At 39.7% G+C, this 22,398-nt stretch overlaps 1 protein-coding gene across 2 annotated transcripts in view; it reads right to left on the reverse strand.

Annotated features, from left to right (window-relative positions):
• Window positions 1-202: 202 nt before the first annotated feature.
• LOC123938249 (leucyl and cystinyl aminopeptidase) overlaps window positions 203-22,398 on the reverse strand; it is a 106,592-nt gene continuing 84,396 nt past the window's right edge. Inside the window, exons 13-19 of one of the 2 annotated variants that reach the window (XR_006817698.1) lie at window positions 21,814-21,970; window positions 14,811-14,995; window positions 13,175-13,336; window positions 10,378-10,518; window positions 9,609-9,690; window positions 8,514-8,725; window positions 203-3,208 (exon numbers count right to left, since the gene is read on the reverse strand). Coding sequence is in view for 1 of the 2 variants with exons in the window: in XM_045999457.1 (XP_045855413.1) it covers window positions 8,594-8,725; window positions 9,609-9,690; window positions 10,378-10,518; window positions 13,175-13,336; window positions 14,811-14,995; window positions 21,814-21,970 (859 nt within the window). In the remaining variant the exon portion in view is untranslated. Of the gene's footprint in view, window positions 8,726-9,608; window positions 9,691-10,377; window positions 10,519-13,174; window positions 13,337-14,810; window positions 14,996-21,813; window positions 21,971-22,398 lie in introns of both variants that reach the window. The other variant, XM_045999457.1, reaches the window with a different exon arrangement.

The following is a 22,398-nucleotide window of genomic DNA, read 5'->3' on the forward strand; positions in this document are numbered from 1 at the left end:
TGGGAGTTTGAGAAACCTTGAGTTAAAGGCAGTGGAGATACTGGGGTCCTAGTGGGGTAGAAACCAAATCATGCAACACAATGTGTATGGTCACTATCCTGGTAAAGCATGTAATCTGAGAAGATGCACCATTTTACATACCCATTTTTTTTTTCATCCAAATAGGCCACACAACATTTATATTTAAATACTTTTATTTTCATTTCACAAAAAAAAAAAAAAAAAAAGCAACAGTGTTTGCAATTACACATGCCTTTCAGTCAGTGCTGGTCATATGCAAAACAAGTTATCAGAAATATAAAGAAAAATAAGCCTTTTCCCTTTACAAGTGACACAACACAATTTGCATATATATTATACATACTGTTTTCAAAATTTTCCACAAAAGACAGATTATGATACAAATTTAGAATTCCACCCACAAGCTCAGATTCAAAGAACTGGAGATCCATTTAGGTGTTTAAATACAAAAATGTAATACTTTTATAAGTTTCCAAGTAATTACTTTTCAAAGTGTTTGAAAGAGACTACTCTTCATAGCAACATGGAACACTTGGCTTTAATCAAGACGGCTATAAGACTTAAGTTTTGTCTCAGTGTGAGTTTGCTGATTAATGCAAATGCTCCAATTATGCTATAATTCTATATATATATCTGTATGCACACACACACACACACACACACATACACACACAAGTGTATTATGTACTGATGGTTTATACAGTGCAACTTCTGGAACATTTCATTCAGCTAAGCCATGACCTTTACTTCTTTGAAGTATTTCAAATTAAGAACTGTTCAGAAATATCACTAATGACTACCATGACTAATTCCAAAAAGGTGCCCCTTTCTCGCTTATTTATGACCAAAGTTACATGTGTCATGAACAAACTCTTATTTTTTTCTACAGCAGCAGGTATAAATAACAGCAAAGTATAGGCTAATTTTTGAACACTAGAACCTGAGAGTTTGATATGGTAAATGGTATCTTTTTGCAAATGTTCTAGGAGTCCTATCAACATTTCTAAAAAATATATATAATAAAATATGGCAAATCTTCAGCATTATATTCATTATCAACTGCAGAACAAAGATTGCTCAGAAGCTTGAAGAAAAAAAGCAAGCAAGGAAGGAAGAGAGGCAGAGAGGGAGTGAGGGACTTGACACATGCATTTTCTTTGATGCAGACAAACGTGGAGTCCTAACATTTACCATGTGGTGGGGAAGAGTCAGTACGACTCAAGAATGCTGAAAGGGAACAACGCCAAGTCTGGATGTATGAAACGCATGCAAAAACGTACAGCTGATGAGGCAACACGGCTTACATTTTTAAGCGTACATGAGGGTAACATTTAATACCGCAGGCGCTGAAGACAAAAAGAAAAAACAAAACAGGAATGGTCCAGCTAACGGAGAACTGAGGAGAGAGAAGCAGCCACACAGAAGAGCTCTGGGTAGTAAAGGGCCAACTTGCCCTACTATAGATGGGCGCTGAAGGAGGGCCTGCTCCCCAATTCATTCTGGAATGATTCATTTTGGGGCCCATGCGGTTATTCACTAGAACCGTGGCAATGACTCAAAACATTCATTCCAGAAATCAAAATAAGTTCTATCGGGTTACATAGGAACATGCTATCAATGGAACTACGGGAGACTTCTGTAGACAAGTCAGAATTCCAGGCCCCCAAAAGAAGCTGCTCTCAAGGGTCTTCACAAAAGTTCTAGGCAGCACTTTTACTGGCATACCAGTTACTGAAAGATTAATCAGCAAAGACCTTTAAAACTACTTTGTACTTAGTATTGTCTTCTTGGCTTTCTGAACTCTCCAAAGTACAGGTCCCTTCTCACCATTTCCTTCAGTTTGAATCAGCACAAGAAATGCTGAACCTGAATCTGAATCTGATTATCCTAAGTCAACCACAGCCAAGTGTCTTCTCCCAACTTATTTGCTCTATACCTGTTGCCATGAGTTACACCACCCCACGCCTTTCAAGTCAGAGGGCAGGGATTTGGTGGGACTCGTTTTTTTTTGTTTGTTTGTTTGTTTTTTTAGATCCATGTATTAATGAAAAAAAAAGCAGATTAGATATGTGCTTATATACACTTACATTTTTAAAGGCATATATCCTAGAGAATAAAACAAAATAACCACAAAACAACAACTACACTTGGCACTGCTAAATGAAGAAATATGTGGGAAAGGAAGAAGCGATCTGTCAATTTATGAAACTGAATTTTCATTAGGTCCCAATAGAGATAGCGATGCAAAGAACTGAATACAAAATGAAACAAAAAACCCCCCACCCATCTTCATATGTGTTAAGAATATTCCCCTGCCAAAAATATAACCCCTCCCAAAAAACCAAGTAAATAAACAACACACAACTATTCTACTCACGATTGCCAACACAGGCAATAAGGGAAAGGGGAGAAGGGGAGATTTGTCATACACTGATCCTCAGTTTTCATCTTGTACCTATACATCACGCTAAGACTAGGTACAAAATCAGTAATAGGAAAACATCTATATACAGTTTTTAAAAGTTCATATCCTGTCCTTTTCCCCTCCTCATAACCCACCCAAATCATCTCTCCCCCTTAAAAAAATCACCCCAAATTATAAAGCTATTGCCCATGCAGGCAGTGAGGGAAGGGACGCAGAGGAGATTTATCATACGTATGGACCTCCGTGTTTCATTATGTAACTACAAGTCCCACAAAGGACTGAGTACTAAGTGAAATAACACACAAATGTAGCAAACATTTATATACGTTAAAAAAAAAATGTTTACACACACACACACACACTCTCTCTCTCTCTCTCTCACTCAGACTACACCCACCCCCCACCCCTCCAAAAAAAGAAACTAAACAACTATTCTTCTACCACTGCCGGCCAGGCAATGAGGGAAGGGGAGTAGGGGAGATTTTTCATAGAATCAATCTCAACTTTTGGTAAGTACCTAAATCGTCATGCAAAGGACTAGATTCAAAATGAAGTAAACACCAAAAAGAAGCAGAAACATCTATATACATTTAAAAAACCACCTATCTTACCTAATAAGCCCATTCCCCATTAAGAACTCCAAACCCAAAAAACAAACACCAAGTCCTCCAGTATCCTCATACAGTCGTGCACAGGCTGTAAGGGAAGAGAGAACAGGTTTATCACGCCTCTGGATCTGGGCCTCTGCACTACGCTGTGTATCTACAAATCCAAGCCAAAAAAAAAAAAAAAAAATCAGTTCAAAGTAAAAGACCAAAACAACCACCACCACCACCACAGCAGACGTATATATACATCTTTAAAAATGTAAACCCAGAAATGCCCCCACCACCCTGCCCAAAAAACCCTCTAAACATCTATGCCGCTAGTCATTGCCTGGACAGGCAATAAGGGAAGGGGACAAGAGGAGATTTTTTTCATAGAATGAACCTTAATTTTCATCATGTACCTAAATATCCATGGAAAGAGCTAGGTACAAGATGTAGTAACAGAAAAAAGGAACAAAAATATTTATATACATTTTAAAAAGTATGTATCCCCACCCTCTCTGAGGAGGGAGGGGTAGAGTAAAAAAACTAATCTAGAACTACTCTAAAACTATTGCCCACAGAGGCAATAATGGGAGGGGACAAGAGGACACCGTCATACATTCAGACCTCCACATCTCATTAGGTACCTCCACGCCCAAGGAAGGGGTACGAAACGGAGTAACACAATATAGTAACGAACACTGTACATACAGTTTCCAAAAGTCTATATCCCACCCTTAGTCCCTTCCTACCCCCAAGACCTCAAGAAACCCAAACCACCTGAAAATTATTGCCTACATAGATAAAAAGGGAAAGGAAGAAGAGGAGATTGCTACACATCTAGAACTCCATGGTTCTTTAGGAACCTATGTGTCCAAGTGAAAGGCTGGGTACACAGAGAAGCACTATATAATAAGGAAGTAAACACACACACACACACACAAACACACACTTAAAGTATTTACCCCAAACCCACAAAAGAACCTCTGAAACTAATTAACTACTCTACCAGCTATTGCCCACTCGGGCAATAAGGGAAGGGGACAAGAGGAGATTGTTATACATCCGGACCTCCGTGGTTCATTGGGTGACTTCCAGTCGGGATACCCAATGAAATAATACAACTTGGTAGTAAAAACAGGTATATACAGCATGTACACATCCCTCCCCCCCGCCCCCAAACCCCACTCCAACAACTACTCTACCAGCTATTGCCCACTCAGGCAATAAGGGAAGGGGACAAAAGGAGAATGTCATACATCCGGACCTCCACATCTCATTGCGTACTTTGACATCCTCTCAGGAGGAGGCAGTACGAAATGAATAAGTAATGTCAAGTAGTAGGAAGTCTATTTACATATAAATACATACCCTACTTCCTCCCACCCCACAAAACAAAACAAAACATTAGCTACCGCCCAAGAAGGCAATAAGGAAAAGGGCAAACAGGAAATCTGTCATACTCTGAACCTCAATTTCACTAAGTATGTATCACACATCCAAAAGAACATACACAAAATGAAACATAAAGGGGCATAACACAGATACACATCTGAAAGGATGATACACAACCCCCACCCCACAAGACTAGATCCAAACAAGAGCAGCTACAACTAATCTGTTAGTTACTGTCCATGCAAGCAACAAGGGAAGCGGTACCTGGGCATCCATCAGACTTCCGGACCGCCACGGTTCATTAGGAAAATGAACCACGAAAAAGACGAACAAAGTGCAAAATGAAGTAACACCCACAAAACAGCAGCAAAAACATTCTGCACATATTTTAAAAAGAACATTCTCTGCTCTTCCCCCCACCTCCCAGTATCACCATCAACTTCCAAAAAAGAAACATCAAGTAACTACTGGGCAGCTGTTGCCCACACAGGCAATATGGGAAGGGCAGAAAAGATTCTCACAGGACAGTATCTCACTCTTTATCAGAAGAAAGTACACAGAATGAAGGAAAATAAAAGTAGATCAAAGCCACATATGTACATTCAAAAAGTATAAACCCCTTTCCCCGCCAAAAGCCACTCAAAGACATCAATCCACTGCTCTATGGGCTATTGCACATGCAGAGAAGGGAAAGGGAGGAGAGGAGATTTATCCCACGTGTGAACAGCCCCTTCTCATTCAGGACCCACTGCCAGTGCAGAGAATGAAGCACAAAAGAAAAGAATGCAAAAATAGCAAAAATACACACCTTCGTTTTTTTAAAGTACAAATGAAAGTGTCAGAGTGGGAAGAGAAGAAGCTCTTTAGAAAGAGAATTCATTGCAGTAAACACCAAATGACAAAGGCAAAGGGGAGAAAAAGAGCTCTATCAGACCTATGGAATTCAGATCTCATTTTGCAAACTCCACCCAGGAAACGCTGTCCTCAGCGATGATACGTGTCCTGAACTCCTACGCCTTCTCTGCAGCCCCATGAGATGAATGGGGGTGACATGAATACTCAGCAATCCGACCACCCATTATGGGCCCAGGTGCTTCAGTTTGCACTAGCTCTTACAGTACAACTCAGTAACAGGCTACCAGTAATCCGACAAACTTAGCACTTAACTTTCATTTCTTACTTTCCAGTATTCAGAAAGGACTCTGTTCGGTCCCCAGGGAGACTGACGCAGCCCCAGAGCCTCTATATACCCAGAACTCCTCTGACAGCTCTTTTTTTCCTATAGAGGCTCAAGTACAATAAAATAAAAACATGAACGGCAAAGAGAATTAAGCAGAACCTGGGATGGAAAGAAAGTTCAGGAACACTCACACAACGGCAACACAGTTTCACTTACAGGGATTTCTAGAAAACGATGAGATGGGGGCCGGTGGGAGCTGGGGGTGGGAGCTGACACCCTGCAGTTTAATGTATCCAATCTCTTGCTGATAAAGAACTTGGATGCCTTAGATTTCTACTTCATCTCCAAAGCACAAGTTTTTCTTCTGCAATTCCAAATTCCCAACTTTACCTTTCTTAATCATCCAGCATAATGGGCATCTTCTACTACGTTCAAGCAGCTCGTCCGTCTGCAGCGAACATGAACACCCGACGGCGTCACACTGGGCCTGGCGAGCCACAGGCGCACAGACGGGAGTTCTCAGAGACACCATGGCTAAGCCAAAGTGTTGGGGCATAAAACTTCAAAAGCTACGGTTATGCCTGTTATGTCACATGTTCTACCTATTTCGTAGCCTTATATTCCTGACTAAGGGTTGTTTTTGGAAGTGCCATAGAGATGGGTTAGCTTGACATTAAAAATTACGGACTTCTGTGGGAAACAGTGAGGTGAGGGCTACTCTAGGGGAGGCCTACAAATAGAACTACAGCCAGCATGGATCCCGTATTATGGCAATGAACAGACTGAGTACAAAGAAAGCAATGGATTACAAGGCAGTTCCTTTTTTAGCCCATGTTTTGATAAGGATTTACTTAAACATTACTCTCTGCCCACACACACACATACACACACACTCAAGAAAAATTATATAATTCAAGATAAGATTTGCCATATGCAGAGTTAACACAGATTACAGGAGCAATGTAAAGATGGGCAGGTATAACTGAAAAATCTTAACTGATGTTGAGAAGTAGCAAAATTTAAACTCTGTATCAAAGTGGAATTCAGTAATATAACATGGTAAAAAACCAGCAACCAAAAAACCCCTCAAAAGTTTAGTATTTTCCCCACTCTAAAAATATAAAAACACACTAACTTCCAATATCAACTAAACTATTATTCATCTGCTGAGCACAAGAGGAATAAAGATCTACAATCACCCCAGCTTCCATAAGACATCTTTAGAGGATTCTGCAATTCTCAGGATATAATATTTTGTACTCTGAACCAGAGGTAAATGTTTAGAAAAGACTAACTTGGGGGAAAACACACTAGGATTAAAGAAAGCTACCTTTTAGCTTGCCAGCATTGTAAATTTTGGTATATAAAAATATTTTCATAAAATAAAATATAATTTTATACACAATCCCACATATTTTCACTGTATACCTGCTAACTTAAAAAAAGGTGACCTTTCCCATTGATTCTCTGGAGTGTTTTAAGTGCTCACAAATGGGTATCTACCCTTTTTATGTACACAGAAGATGTTTTCAAACAAAATATTAAGTACTCAAAAATTATTAGGAAGAAAGCTTTTCCCCTAAGAATCAAAGAAACTCAACAATCTAGGTATTAAGTCTGCATAGCTCAAAAAATTCAAGTACAGTATTTCTCCTTTACAAGGAGTGAAAATGCCATACGATTTTGGAAATCTTCCCTTTCTTTCTTTCCTTGGCCATTCCTTTAAATCAGTTAGTTTGGGCATGATAGAAACAAAGTAAAACAAAACAAACAAAACCCACTGATTTTTCAACTAAAGAAAAGTACTGTTTTGATAGTAGAAAAAATTCAAAGCCCACCATATTAAATCTGAATCAAGTTACTCCTATCCCATATTCTCTTTATTCTTTTAAGGTACTATGGTGAACTTCAAATAAAAATGTTAAATTTCTCAAAGGCCCTATTTTAAAATATGCTTCTAATATATGCTACCATATAACATGAAAATCTACACAGGAGTATGACTGACAGAGCAAGGTGTCTATGATTAGGTAACATCAAAGGCAACCTAATTTTATTTTTAGTAACAGTGATAAAGTCATGATAAAAGACAACAGTACTAACAAAATGCTTGCCACACATGTAGACATATTCTTCTATAACACAAGCTATATCTATGGCAGGGAGTGATAAAGGTGTACAGATTTGGAGAATATTGGAATTCATAAATAAAATAATTATAATTAAAGCTAACTCAGTTTGAAACATTTTCCTAAAAGGTGAAAAATAAGTATTAGATATTTGGAAAATTTAATCTCTTGTCCTTGTTACTTAGCTTTTCAGAACAACAAAAATTTAAAAATTCTGTAGCACCTGGCTGTTCTGCAGAAAAAAAAAAAAAGAAGCTATAGATCTTATTTAAACTTTGTTTCAGAAAATAAAAGATTAATCAAAACCTCAAACCAAAGTAGATCTGCACACCTGAGATCAGTTTTCTAACAGTTGTAGGATTCGCAGACTTCGTTACCATAGTTTTTGAAGCTATGTTCTGTACCACACTCAAGGAACATCTATCGTCTATCACTAGGCAACAACAAGGCTGGCAAAGCAGCGCCCGCAGAGGCCGGCTCCCACGGTAGATCTTCCCTTGTTTCGCTGGGTCAGTACTTTCCGGATACTGAGAAACAGAACAGAACCAAAACAGACGTTCCCCACTCCCCCACCCCCATTTGTGTATCTTCAAAGTAGAAAAATTACTCACTGTTTTTGTAGATGTTGGCATATAGGTGAATTAATTTTGTAATAAATAACTACGTACTGCCCAAAGACAATTCGAGAAAGACAGATGAAAAACACGGATGGGCCCTGAGCGAACTAGAACTCCTAAAGACTGCAAACGACTCGGCAGCAATTCTGACTTCACCTTGGCTTTTTGCAAAAGCAGCAGAGCCCACGTTAACAAGAACTCTGAACGGGCAACAAAATGGGGCACAGCTGTACATGCTACAACCACCATGTCAGAGTTTTGAGGTTCTTCTCCATCCAACGGATATTCAACTGGATGACTTCCAGAGCCTCCTGGACACAGCGAAGCCGAAAGGTTGCCTCTGACTGATTTTCAAAGAACGCCTGGACCTGTAAAAGTTGCACACAGAAGTATTTCAAAAGAACAGGAAATCCTAGGTAACTCCTGAATAAGTTACCTTTTCCAATAAGTTTAACTGAGTCATGGCTATACTGAGTTCTTGAAAGAAGTACAGAAAAGAAGGACTTTAATTTTGTTTTACTTTAATTTTTTAAAGATTTTATCTATTTATTTGGGAGAAAGAGAGAAAGCAAGAGAAAGTAAGAGCAAAGAGTTGGGAGCAGGGAGAGGGAGAAGCAGACACCCTGCTGAGCAGGGAGTCCGATGCGGGACTCGATCCCAGGACCTCGGGACCATGACCTGAGTGGAAGGCAGACGCTTAACCAACTGAGCCACCCAGGTGTCTCCAAGAAGTAGTTTAATATTTGAAGTATTTACATCAAGTTCCTGGTCAACTATAGTGAAATCTGAGGTAATTTAAAAAATGAATTGCCCTTACTTCCACAAGCATGAATTTTTCCAGTTTAGAATGGGAAAAAAGAAAAAAAGCCAAGTAACAGTAAATGAAGTAGTCTAAAATTAAAATTAGTACAGTTCTACCTTTGGAATGGAATTCTTTAAAACCATTTTGTTACCACTTAAAAAGAGACTTGGCATATGCCGGTCTTAATTCAAAAAATGATCTGTATCAGGCAGACGCGGGAATACTGTTGAGAATGGAATCAGAAATCTTCCTCATCAGAATTTGTCCTCGTTGCTGAGCCCCCACCCCCAACTTTAAGAAGTAATCCTAGGGCAGAATTGCTGGCACTGACCAAGGCCAACAGAGAGAAGGGGCAGAAAGTGGCATGACAAGGCACCATCTGACTTAGACTGAGCAGCCTAAGGGGAAAGGGTGACCCAATCTCCCTGCTAACATTTTATACAACCAACCTCAGACAAATGAGCCTTTGTTGAAAACAGGTGCGTCGACCCAGCAACAATACTTTGTATGGTATAGGACCCCAGATGAAACCTGAAGAAACACAAATACAAGAGCCAAAAGAGCAAAAACATGAGGCAGCTGCTGGGAAGCAAAGTTCCTAAGTACAAAAGAATTACTTGACCATACATTACACAGGCCAAAGGCAGACTGGGAGTCCTGTTCCTGGGTAACGAGGCTCGGGAAATCGGAAGTAACCCTACACACATTCCCACTATCAGTGGCAAGGAAAGGTGGGCAGAAAAAGGCAGGGGTTATGGATACCCAGATAAATTATTAATTCATTTAATTGATTCAAAAATCACACCTTACCCCAGAAATGCCATTACTGCTTTGAAAGAAAAAAAACAATCCTCCGCATGCTGTCTGGGTGGCTGTTGAGTTCTTATCCAATCCCTTGGCAATGAAGAGGTATTTTTCAACACACATAACTAAACAGCTCTTCTGAAATAGTCAATGGCCACGTGAGGCGAAGTGACCTAAGTGTCAAGCATGGCTGGGCTTAACCAGTACTCGAATGGAGTGCCACTGTCAAATGACTCACATTATGGGATTACATTTACAAGGGTGAAAATTTCTGGGTGTTTCAGTTAAACTGTCACTGAAGCATTTTTCCTCTCACAGCAGATCTTAAATCCTATGAATCAATACAACATTGGGAAGAGTTTAAAATGAAGAACCGGAAAATACGAAAAATTAGTAGTTATCTGAGAAACTTACTTCTGGACAAGCTTGCTCCAGTTCTCTTTGACAAAATCCCATGCCAGCAAGTGTCCAGGGAAGTGTCGGCCAACTGTTCTAATGATGAAAGACAGCTTTTGTGTTCGGATGGTATCGCCACTGAGGCTATTTTTCATTAACCTGAAGAGCAAAGCAGATGTAGTTTCCAAAATAAGTATTTGTCATGAAGCGATCACTGAACTTAAAATCAGTGCCAGTCTCCTAAATAAGGTGCTGAAGCAATTCAAAAGATATAAGTTTTGGGTTGGTCTAAGATTGATCCATACATTGAAAACTTGTCATTTTTTTACATGAAGGCAGAACTCACCAATAAGATAAGGATTTAAATATACTGTCACACAATAATAAAATAGTTCTTAATGTAGTAAGGACATTTAGGAAATAAATTCAGGTAGAGCTTATTATAACTCTGAAGACTGGATTTTGTTGTTGTTGTTAAAAACCTTATTTGATATGAGTAGATAGGTACATTGGTACTCTTAGAAAACTGGGCTGTTTGATGTAAAAAAGCAAGAACATTTTAGAATATGCTTTTAATATTAATAGTTAACATTTATCGATACTTTATATGGACTAGATTATGTTCTAAATTCTTGACACAACAAGGCTTCAAACAGGGTCATTACCTATCTCCACTTTACAGTTTAAGAAACTGGGGTTATTTAGGGGCGCCTGGGTGGCTCAGTGGTTTAAGCCTCTGCCTTCGGCTCAGGTCATGATCTCAGGGTCCTGGGATCGAGCCCCGCATTAGGCTCTCTGCTGAGTGAGGAGCCTGTTTCTCCCTCTCTCTCTGCCTGCCTCTCTGCCTACTTGTGACCTCTGTCTCTGTCAAATAAATAATAAAATATTAAAAAAAAAAAGAAACTGGGGTTATTTAAATTGACACTAGGACACAGCTGATAAATACTAAAGCCTCGTACTTATATAAATGCAATTCTCATTTATCATGCTAGAATATCTGTTTCTAGCAGGAAAACACATATCCCCAAAAGAATGCAGAAAAAAAATTTTTTAAAAGATTTTATTTATTTATCTGACAGAGATCATAAGTAGGCAGAGAGAGAGGAGGAAGCAGGCTCCCCGCTGAGCAGAGAGTCCGATGCAGGGCTCGATCCCAGGGCCCTGAGATCACGACCTGAACTGAAGGCAGAGACTTTAACCCACTGAGCCACCCAGGTGCCCCAGAACAATTTTTAATGGGAGGAAAACCCAAATGCCCACCAACATGTGATGGATTAAATACCTTGTGATAGAGCCATACTGTGGAATGGTGTGTAGCCATAAAAACAAATGAAATAGGGGCGCCTGGGTGGCTCAGTGGGTTAAAGCCTCTGCCTTTGGCTCAGGTCATGATCCCAGGCTCTTGGGATCGAGTCCCGCATCGGGCTCTCTGCTCAGCGGGGAGCCTGCTTCCTCCTCTCTCTCTCTGCCTGCCTCTCTGCCTACATGTGATCTCTATCTGTCAAATAAATAAATAAAATCTTTAAAAAAAAAAAAAAAAAACAAATGAAATAAGCTTTATGAATGAACAAGGCAAATCTCAAAGACTGATCACTCACTACAAAGAATGTTAGAGAACACCTGGTACAGTATAAACTATGCTCAGTATATAATACACACACCGGGACAGATGCCGTTAACAGAGAGAAGAGAGTAAGGATGGAAGTGAGGGGTCATCTGAGAGGTACTTTCACATTTTATTCCATTTCCTTAGGTACTGTTTAAGTATTTATACTGGGGAATTCATCAGTGTACTACTAGTTCAAGACAAAATTATTTTTGATTTAAAAACAAAAACTTTTTTTTATTTGCTTGCGTCAGAGGCCGGCTACTACTTTAAAGAAAATGACTATAATGCGTCCTCTGGAAAGTGGGTCTGGACAGGTGCTAAGAACACCTCTGGAACACTAGAAAGATTTACCTGAGCAAAGTTATACAAGAGAAGCAATGAGAGCCACATGCCCCTCCTTTCCTTCCCACTGCTGACTTTCAAGATACCTTCATATTTCTCCTGGTTACCTACAGCTCCTCTACCCTGACACTGACTGTTCTTCCTGCCAGGAAACCTCCCCTCCTTACTGCCCCTCTTACCCCATGTGAAACTACCACCTCTAGCCCTTCATCTGCTGGATATTAAAAAGGAGGAATGGTCTGGGGCGCCTGAGTGGCTCTTTTGGTTAAGCCTCTGCCTTCGCCTCAGGTCATGTTCCCAGAGTCCTGGGATCGAGTCCTGCATTAGGCTCCCCGCTTAGTGGGGAGTCTGCTGCTCCCACTGCTTATGTACTTTCTCTGTCAATTAAATAAATAAAATCTCTAAGAAAAAAAAAAGGAAAGGTCTGACAAATTCACATAATGTATAACTCATGGTTTTTATATGTTCTACTGAAGTGCCTACATTTTTAAAATGATAACTTGGATAGAGCAATGCCTTGACCAAAAAAAAAAAAAAAAGGAAAGAAAAGAAAAAGCACTAACTAAAGATAACATCTCAAGTAGATCAAAAAGTTCTTAAGCACAAAGGAGAAGGGGACTGTGATTTATGGCATCTCCCAATCTCTTTTAGGCAAAGCCCCTCCTGCCCATCTGTACAGGTCCAGTCCCTGAGACGAAGCCCAACACACGTGGGCTCCCCCACACACTGTCCAAAGTCAAGGCTAGTCCACAAGTAAAGGCAGAAATAGGGAGATCCCAGAGAAAAGGAGCTCCCCAAACCTAGGAGCACCATGCTTTTATGCTTTTGGTTTTTATATGTCATATTGCTTGGGTGGTTTCATACCAGTAAAGTTTCCGTACATCCTCTGAGCTGGCAAGAGCTTCAAGTATTTTATTCTTTTCTGCTTCAGAGTCTAGAGAGACATACTTGCTTAACAGGAATGACCAGCCTTTCTCCGTTTTTGCTCCAACCTTGAACACAGTACTCATGACATCAGTAGGTAGGCTGTAAGAAAGGTACGAATATGAGAAAAACAAGGAAAAGAAATCCTGGATACAAAGGCAAGGAAGTTGTGGAGTCATAGCACATAACAGAAGAGTCTTTACAACTCATTGTCAGGAAAATATTTAACTCAGTGGGCAGCTACTTCCCTAGTGGTGTGACCATAAAGAATATCAATTCAACTTAATGCAGTAATTATTCACTGAGCACCCACAAAGAACCAGGCAGACACTTGGTTGGAAGCTGGGAAAGAGAAGGAGACCCAGTCTCTCCCTCTGGCAATTCAGAGGCTATCACAATGTACAGAATAAATCAATGCATTACCACATACTGTGATGAGTTCCATGGTGGAAATACAGCAGCAAGGGTGAGGGGAATGGTGAGAAGAGGGGAAGAAGCACAGTTTTCTGGCCTTATTAAGATCTCAGAGCTGGAAAGGATTTCAGTAGATTATCCCAATCCTCCACCCCAACTCTCATCTGATGCTTGAATCTATTTCCATAATGCCCACTATGGAACACGGAGAAAACCAGTCATTATCAAAAACATGTCTACTAACTGCTAACTATACTTGCTATGGTATAGCGCTAAATTACAAGAGACTTGTTTGACAGCTCACACCCATACTGATGGCTGCTATAAAAAAAGCAGAAATAGCAAGTACTTGGTGAGGATGTGACAAAACTGGAACCCCTGTGCCCTACTGGTGGGACTATAAAATGATGCAACCACTAAGTACAACAACATGGCGGTAGCCCCCCTCCCAAATTAAAAATAGATCTGCCATGTGATATAGCAATATCACTTCTAGGTATACATCTGAAAGAGTCAGAAGCAGTCTTGAAGAGGTATTTGTATACCTATGTTCACAGCAGCATTATCTGCAAAAGCCAAAAGGCGGAAGCAACTCAAATGTCTATCAATGGGTGAATCAAGAAACAAAATTCTGTGTGTATACACCATTTACACCGTATACACACAATGAATATGTTCAGCCTTAAAAAGGAACAACATTCTAACACATGCTACAACACAGATGAACCTTGAGGACAAGTGAAACAAGTCAGTCAGAAAAGACAAATACTATACGTTTCACTCACATAGGGTACTTAGAGCAGAAAATAGAGTGGTGGCTGCCAGGGGCTATGGACTGGAGAAAATGGAGAGTTGTCTGGGTAAGGAGTTCAAGGTTTGCAAGATAAAAAGTTCTGGAGATTCATTGCTCAACAGTGTGAATATACTTACACTACTGAACTGTACACTTAAAACATGTTAAGATAATAAATTTTATGCTTCATGTATTTTACTATGGTTTAAAAAAACAGTCTTATTTGACAATACAAGTATACAGAATTCACCTACGCTAACACTCAGTCTTAAAACATTTATGAGCCAGGATGAAAAGATCCTGGTTTCAGTACATGATACCAAGGTAAGGAAGAGGAAGAGAGCACATTTGAGTGGAAGGACACGTCACCTTTGAGTTCCGTTGGACGCCACCCAATCATCAAACAGCTTCTTGGCCACAGTGCTGCAGTTCTCGAAGCTGTGGGCACACGCGAACTCGAGCAAGAGTGACCGAAGCTCCCTGGCAGACGGGGGGCCTTCGTCAGTCCAAGTCTGCTGCTGGATTTGGCTTTGAAGTAATTTAAATACCCTGGCCTACAGAGACAAATTGTTAGCAATCATTAGGACAATCAGAAAAATCAAGATGGCTAGATCTTTCTTCCCCAACGTTCACTCAGAGAGCTAGAAGAGGGCCTAGGTATTACTTCATAAATATCAACTGACATACAAAGCCCGCATACAACTGGGCAAAACCATTCAATAACAAAGACTATACATCAGCTTCTAGAGCCAAAGGGGAGAGGGTCTCTTAATTACATAACACAGAAAGAACGGATGACTTCACTGCAGTAGAGAGCCTGTCTTCTGTGTGTACTCAGTGAGAAGATATTTTCCTGCCAGCAAGTATCACTTATAGCCACTGCCAGAAGTGAGCTGGAACTTTCTAACCTCATGACTTTAGATTCCATAAACCCATAAAACAATGAGAGAAAAATAACTTCTTTACCGACAGGCAGATGTTTAAATGTCTCTGAATGCAATATTAAAGGAATACTTAAAATATCAGCTAGCTTGATGATCTAACAAATTAATCTAATTGAATTAGCAAGAAAATGAGGCATGCAGGCAAGAAGAGTTGTTTATAGTTATTTCCTCACCCTCAACTTTTTATGTAAAGTATTTTCAGACCTGTAGTAAAACAACAAGAGTAACACAGCAAATACCCATATGCTAGATTCATTGGTTTGTAACACTCATACGCCCCAGAAAACCAGCTCAAATTCTTCACGGAGCATCTTTTTCTTGCAGAGTACCACTGTCAATACCTAAAATGAGTCCTAGTTGGAGTTTTTTAAACTGCTGACGCCATTTTCTCAGCAGACCTTCTCTAAGGAAGTCTCCCGTGGAGCTACGAGAAAGAAAAAATGGAATCTGGGCAAGGAGGACTCCAAATTTGTGATAACGTGTCAACTCGCTTTTGTTTGCTTCAAAAGCGATGAAACAGAGAACAGACACCTTGTGGAATGTGTGAATAACAAAGCCTGCGAGTCATTGAGAGGACATGAAGTGGAAAAATACTTGCCGCGCTGATGGATAATCCTAGGGACATGAAAGCAAGGCAGGAGATCCTACTGATACACATGGCTGCACTGAGCATGCTGCCTGCCACTGGCCTGACGTTCTCAATAGCATGACGGCAAAACATCCCAAATGAATGAAGAGTAAAAGAAAATTCAGAGCTACTCAGAACTGTCAAGCAGAAACAAGCAAAGAATGAGAAGAAAAAAAGTTACATGCTTGAGATACTACTAAAAAAAAAGTTCAGTGGAGAAAAATGTCAGGAGGGTTTACTAAAACATATAGAAATGACTAGGGGGAAAAAACGGCACATTAAAATACTGGAAGCAAGGGACACCCAACGCTTGAAGAAGCTAAGGCTAATTCCCGAGCAGTTATTCCACTGGAGTTACTGGGTGCAATCTTACTAGTTATTTCTGGTACCAAAGAGTTAAGATGAAATCCCCAGAGAATTGATATGTTTCAAATGATAACATAATAGAGCAAAAGATTTTATTATAAAAATAATTCTGTTTTTAGAAAATCCCTGTTTTATCATTTTTATAAGTAATCCAGGTTATATTTTTAATATTAATAAATCATAGAGCATGTGCTTCTTTGTTGAAGCCAGGGGGTCAAAGAAAGAACCTGTTTTTCCATGGTTCTAAATTATGTTTTGTAAAATTTAAACCCATTAAGCAATAGAATCCAATCCTCTGATTTTATAAAATGAAAATGGCAAGTGGGGAGAGAAAAAAAACGGATGGGTTAAACAAGCTACAAACATTGGGTATGCAATAAAATGCAAGAACAGTTACACAAAATGATTTTTAAAATAAAACAGACAGGAAAGATGGTGGCATTTATATTATGTACTACATTTTGATTTACTGCTTTAATTTTACACTGATATGCCCAGGGAGTTCTTTCTTGGGTCAACTCAGCTTCTTAAAAGTGATGTGTCAGCTTTTATTGCAAAAGGTTTATCCCACCAATCCCTCATATGTAAAAGAACGACAGACTTGTAAGTGATGAAACAGAAATATGGCTGAGATCAGACAATAACATCAGATGTGAACCATTTGACACAACTCAAAAGTGCCTGCAGACCCTATCCCCCCAAACCACAGCATGCATCACAAAATGTGATAGAGATGTATGTATTGTGTAGGTATGTGCAGCCTAGATAACAAAATGACCAATATATGTTCAAAATGCTCTGGTGACAACAACACAGAAAATTAGACACCAGTCTTCATCACAAATACTATTTAAAGATTGGATCCAAGGACTCAGAAATGTCTACCATTCCTATCTCTAACTACAGTTAGAGCGCTTTGATGGTACCAGAATGCCCGCTGAATTTAAGAGACAACTTCTCACTCTTGGTTACCTAACCTGACTTTTTTTTTTTTTTAAAGATTTTATTTATTTATTTGACAGAGATCGCAAGGAGGCAGAGAGGCAGGCAGAGAGAGAGGAGGAAGCAGGCTCCCTGCCAGGCAGAGAGCCTGATTCGGGGCTCGATCCCAGGACCCTGGGATCATGACCCGAGCCGAAGGCAGAGGCTTTAACCTCTTTAACTGAGCCATCCAGGCACCCCCCTAACCTGAGTTTTAACTAACGATCAAGTGTATAAAATCTCCAGCAGTTATGGGCCCATAGGCTCACAAACACACACTAAGCTGCCCTTTTCCTCTAAGCATCCATCCCCTGGGCCCCACCCTGATGTATGTTCTTCATAAACACATGCCTGCCCAGCAAACTGGAAATCATCATCTGGGATGAGGACTCAGAGTTACTCGAGCGTCACAGAAAGAAAATACTCAAAAGATCTAACTTCTTAGATTGAATTTAGCATCTGTGTTCACAGCATAGAGACAGCCCGAGGTAAGTATCAAGTGCTTTCTGACACTAGGCCCCCAACAGAGTTACTGGAGAGAGGCAGGGGGAAGAATGGCTTCTGTCACCATGAAATTTAACTAGCTGGGCAGCTTCAAGAACATTGAGCTAACTTTTTTTTTTTTTAAAAAAGAATAATTCTTTATACATTTTTTAAAAAGATTTTATTTATTTATTTGACAGAGATCACAAGTAGGCAGAGAGGCGGGGGGGGGGGCGCGCAGGGCGGCGGGGGGCGCGGGGCAGGGAGGAGGGGCATGTGGGAAGCAGGCTCCCTGCTGAGCAGACAGCCTGATGCTGGGCTCAATCCCAGGACCCTGGGATCATGACCTGAGCCAAAGGCAGAGGCTTTAACCTACTGAGCCACCCAGGCGCCCCCATTCTGCTAACTTCTTAGAGTATATTCACTACCAACATGATCCTTCAATAGTTAAAAAAAAAAAAAATGAGTGATACATACTCAAGTTATTTATTGTATTCCCCCCAACATTCATGTCTGCTTATAATCTGTGAGTGTAAAGTTATTTGGGAATAGGTATTTGCAGATGTAACTGATTTAAGATAAGGTCATACTGAATTTGATGGCCCCAAATCTACTGACTGGTCCCTACATAAGAACAGAGAAATTTGGACACAGAAACAAAGAGAGAAAATCAGGTCAAGACAGAGGCAGAAATTGTAGTGATGCATCTACAAGCTAAGGAATGCTAAGTACCACTGGCAACTGCCCGAAGCTGGCAGAGACGCGTGAAGACAATCTCCCTCAGAAGGAATCCATCTGCCCTGCCAATACCTTAATTTTGGCCTTTTAGCTTCCAGAACTGTGAGAGAATATGTTTCTGTTGTTTTAAGACAACAAGTTTGTACTAGTTTATTACGGCAGCTAAAGGAAACTAAATTACAACCGCAAGTGGTGTTGATTTGATATGGCACTAATAACCCCCAAAGTAATCATAAAAATTCAATAATAAAAAAAATCTAAGTATACAATGAAGCATACTGGTGACGGATCAACTGGATGGCCATATCAAAAAAAGAATCTTTGTGTCTAACTCATACCATACACAAAAATCAATTCCAGATGGAGCATCGTTCTAAATGCGTAAGGTAAAATCATAAAGTTTTCAGAAGGGAGCAAAGGAGAATATCTGTGGGTTGGCAGATTTCATACACAAAAATTAAGAATTTACACTAATCAAAAAACATCATAAAGAGACTGAAAAAGTAAGCCTGAGGGGGAGAAGATACTTGGAAATGTACATGAGGAACAAAGGACTCCTATCTTGAATATATAAAGAGCTCTACAAATCAATTAGAAAAAGGCAGAAAATCCAATAGAAAAAACATTAATCACCTGGGCACTTATCCAAAGTGTACCTCTAACGGTCAATAAACAAATCCAAAGGAATTCATCTTCACTAGTCATTAGGGAAATACAAATAATTTTTTTAAAGATTTTACTTATTTATCTGAGAGAGAGAAAGAGCATGAGAGTGGGGTGAGGGACAGGAAGAGAAGCAGGGTCCCCACTGAGCTGGGAGCCAACGCAGGACTTGATCCTGGAACTCTGGGATCGTGACCTGAGCAGAAGGCAGATGCTTAACCGACTGAGCCACCCAGGCACCCGGGAAATACAAATTAAAGGCAAAATTGCAATACCACTATGCATCCAACTGGATGGCTAAAAGAAAAAAGATCACTATTAATACAAAGTGTTGACAAGGATACAGAGCCAGAATAGTACTCAAATTCTCATACCCTGCTGATGGAGCACAAATTGATACAACACTTAACGATTTGATGGTACAGTATTAACTATAAATATGTTATGACTCAGCAATTCCACTTCCAGACACATACCCCATGGAAATGCATACATATATTCAACAAAGCTATAGATAAGAATATTCGTAGCAATGCTATTCGTAATAGCTCCAAATTGCAAACAACTCAAACGTTCACCTACAGTAGCTGAAGTGGCTACCACAAAGCCAATCTCTTCCATATACTAACAGTACAAAGTCAGTGTTGGATTCTAAATTTGCCCTAAAGAGACCAATAAATTATTTGCATACTCCTCGAAATGCACATGGAGACTATAAATTTTATTAACATTTTAAATATAAAAGAAATCTCAAATATTAAGTTGACTTTATTTTTAAGGCCACTAAGTGTAAGTCTGTCATCTTAAACCTTAAACACACGGTCTACAAATTTTTCAAATGGTTTTAATTTATAACCTCCGTTTAAAAAAATGATAGCAAAGAAACAGTCTTGATTTTTCCAACCAAAAGGTATCCTTTGAAAGATGACATTGCTAGAAGACAAGTTAAGTTAAAATACAGCAACATAACACAAAACAACGGGGCTTCAGAGTGGAACTAATCTGGGTTTGAAGCTCAGTTTTGTAATTTACTAGTAAGTGATGGGAGGGAGGTTATTGAGTCTCCCTATCTATTCAAGGAGGGTAGAGATATCTGTCTGGCATTGTGTGAGGATTAAAAGAGGTAATCTACATTAAATACTTAAGCATGGTGTACAGAACATAACAAGCACTGAAATGAACCAGTTTTGGGTATGTTTCACTCATTTGTTTGCTCAGTATTTACTATGGGTTGTCACATTTTGAAGATACTGGTTTTTATTAAGGATGGTAAGAGCCTCATGATACAGAAGAAAGATGAAAATCTTAACAATTAGAAAAGACCTCAGAGGGGCGCCTGGGTGGCTCAGTGGGTTAAAGCCTCTGCCTTCGGCTCGGGTCATGATCTCAGGGTCCTGGGATGGAGCCCCGCATCGGGCTCTCTGCTCAGCAGGGAGCCTGCTTCCTCCTCTCTCTCGGCCTGCCTCTCTGCCTACTTGTGATTTCTGTCTCTCAAATAAATAAATAAAATCTTAAAAAAAAAAAAAAAAGAAAAAGAAAAGAAAAGACCTCAGAAATCATCTGACTTAAGCATCACACTTACAGGAAGGGATAGGCATGGCTCTTTTGGGGTCAGATCAGAGACCTGGGGGAAGGGTGCTTCTCAAGCTCCATATGGCCCACCAGCTGGCCTTGCCTCCTCACACTGAGAATAGTGTGTGATGGAGAACTCATCACAGAAGATGTGCAGTAGCCTAGCAAGAGGCAGAAAGGGGGTTGTTAAAAAAAAAAAAAAAAGATGTAATCCAACCTCTTGCCTTCACCAGTGAAGACACCAAAACCCTAAAAGACATTCTAATTTCTGGTTCAGTACTTTCTTCCTTTTTCTGAAAGCTGCCTTTTGCCTAGTCCCTGGAAAACCTGACTGTTCTCTAAAGCAAAACCTGTTGTCAGAATGTGCTGATTCAGAGTCAGATGAAACAAAGAATTAATCTCTTCCTCCCAAGCTTTTACTCTGTCAACAGTTTAATACTGAGAAATCAGTATTAAATATAATTTAATACTAATTAGGCAACTGGTTTTTAAAAAGGGAAAGCAGTCCCCAATACCGAGACTCCTTTAGTCTTTGCAGAGAAATATATCCACCAGTATCATCCTCCCTAAGAGAGGTATCAATAAGAACTCCTAAAACAGAATATTCTCAACACAAACATCACTGTCATTTCATAATGACCAACTAGGAAATCAATGGGGAACACCCCATTGCAAAAGGACCTACTTCAAGCATTTATTATGTAAAAAGAGACTGGGATTTGAATAGAGGTTTTCTTTTCATGTGACCTCATTTTGACAGCAGTATCAGAATTCTTTATTTTGATATTCAAACAAGACCATGTTATGCAAGCCTTTTATCAACACTTCCTGCTAAGCAATGTCATTATGATTCAAAGTAAAGATTTCATAACTAGGAAAATGAAGAAGAGGGAACGTGGCTGGTTCCTTTTTCAGCCAATTACTCTGCTGAACAGAACTGTGAATCACAACATTAAAGGCAAGCAACAAAGACATACTGGCAATAAGGGAGACTTACCACTACTCTTGAGGCCAGATCCATGTATCCTAGCTTCTCAAGGAGGTTGTAGATGAGGCCGGTCTGGAACAGGGCTTCAGTGATGGGTGCGGTATAGGTCTCATTTCCAAGGTAATCAATCAAATCAAAGGCCCTCTGAAGAGATACCTTGCCTAAGCTAAAAGGTAATGGAACAGAAAAGTCAATATGCTGAGGGAGATGAACTCTATAGGCATGCAGAGAAATGTTATGAACAGATGGTGAGTCTTGAAGAACTAAAAATTTAAGCTTAGAGTGGTATTCGGTAAAGTCAGACTAAATATTATTATCCTTGATTAAGTTCATGTGTATGACCCAAGGTTAAAGATAGATTTCATGAGAAAGATAAACAAGAGCTCAAGTTTTATTCCCCAAGTCACCTGTAAATTGCTACAGACTCATGGAAAATATTACAATGTCCTGTTTCGTGGGAAACGATGAAGAGTACTAACTTTATTTATTTATTTACTACTTATATTTACCAGGTGAGGACAAGTAGCATAAAGAAGATTTGAATCAAAAAGAAAATATTTTGTTATTTGTATGGGAATTTGTCAAAGTTGTTAC

This window comes from Meles meles, chromosome 3, assembly GCF_922984935.1.
Source record: "Meles meles chromosome 3, mMelMel3.1 paternal haplotype, whole genome shotgun sequence".
Taxonomy (NCBI): domain Eukaryota; kingdom Metazoa; phylum Chordata; class Mammalia; order Carnivora; family Mustelidae; genus Meles; species Meles meles.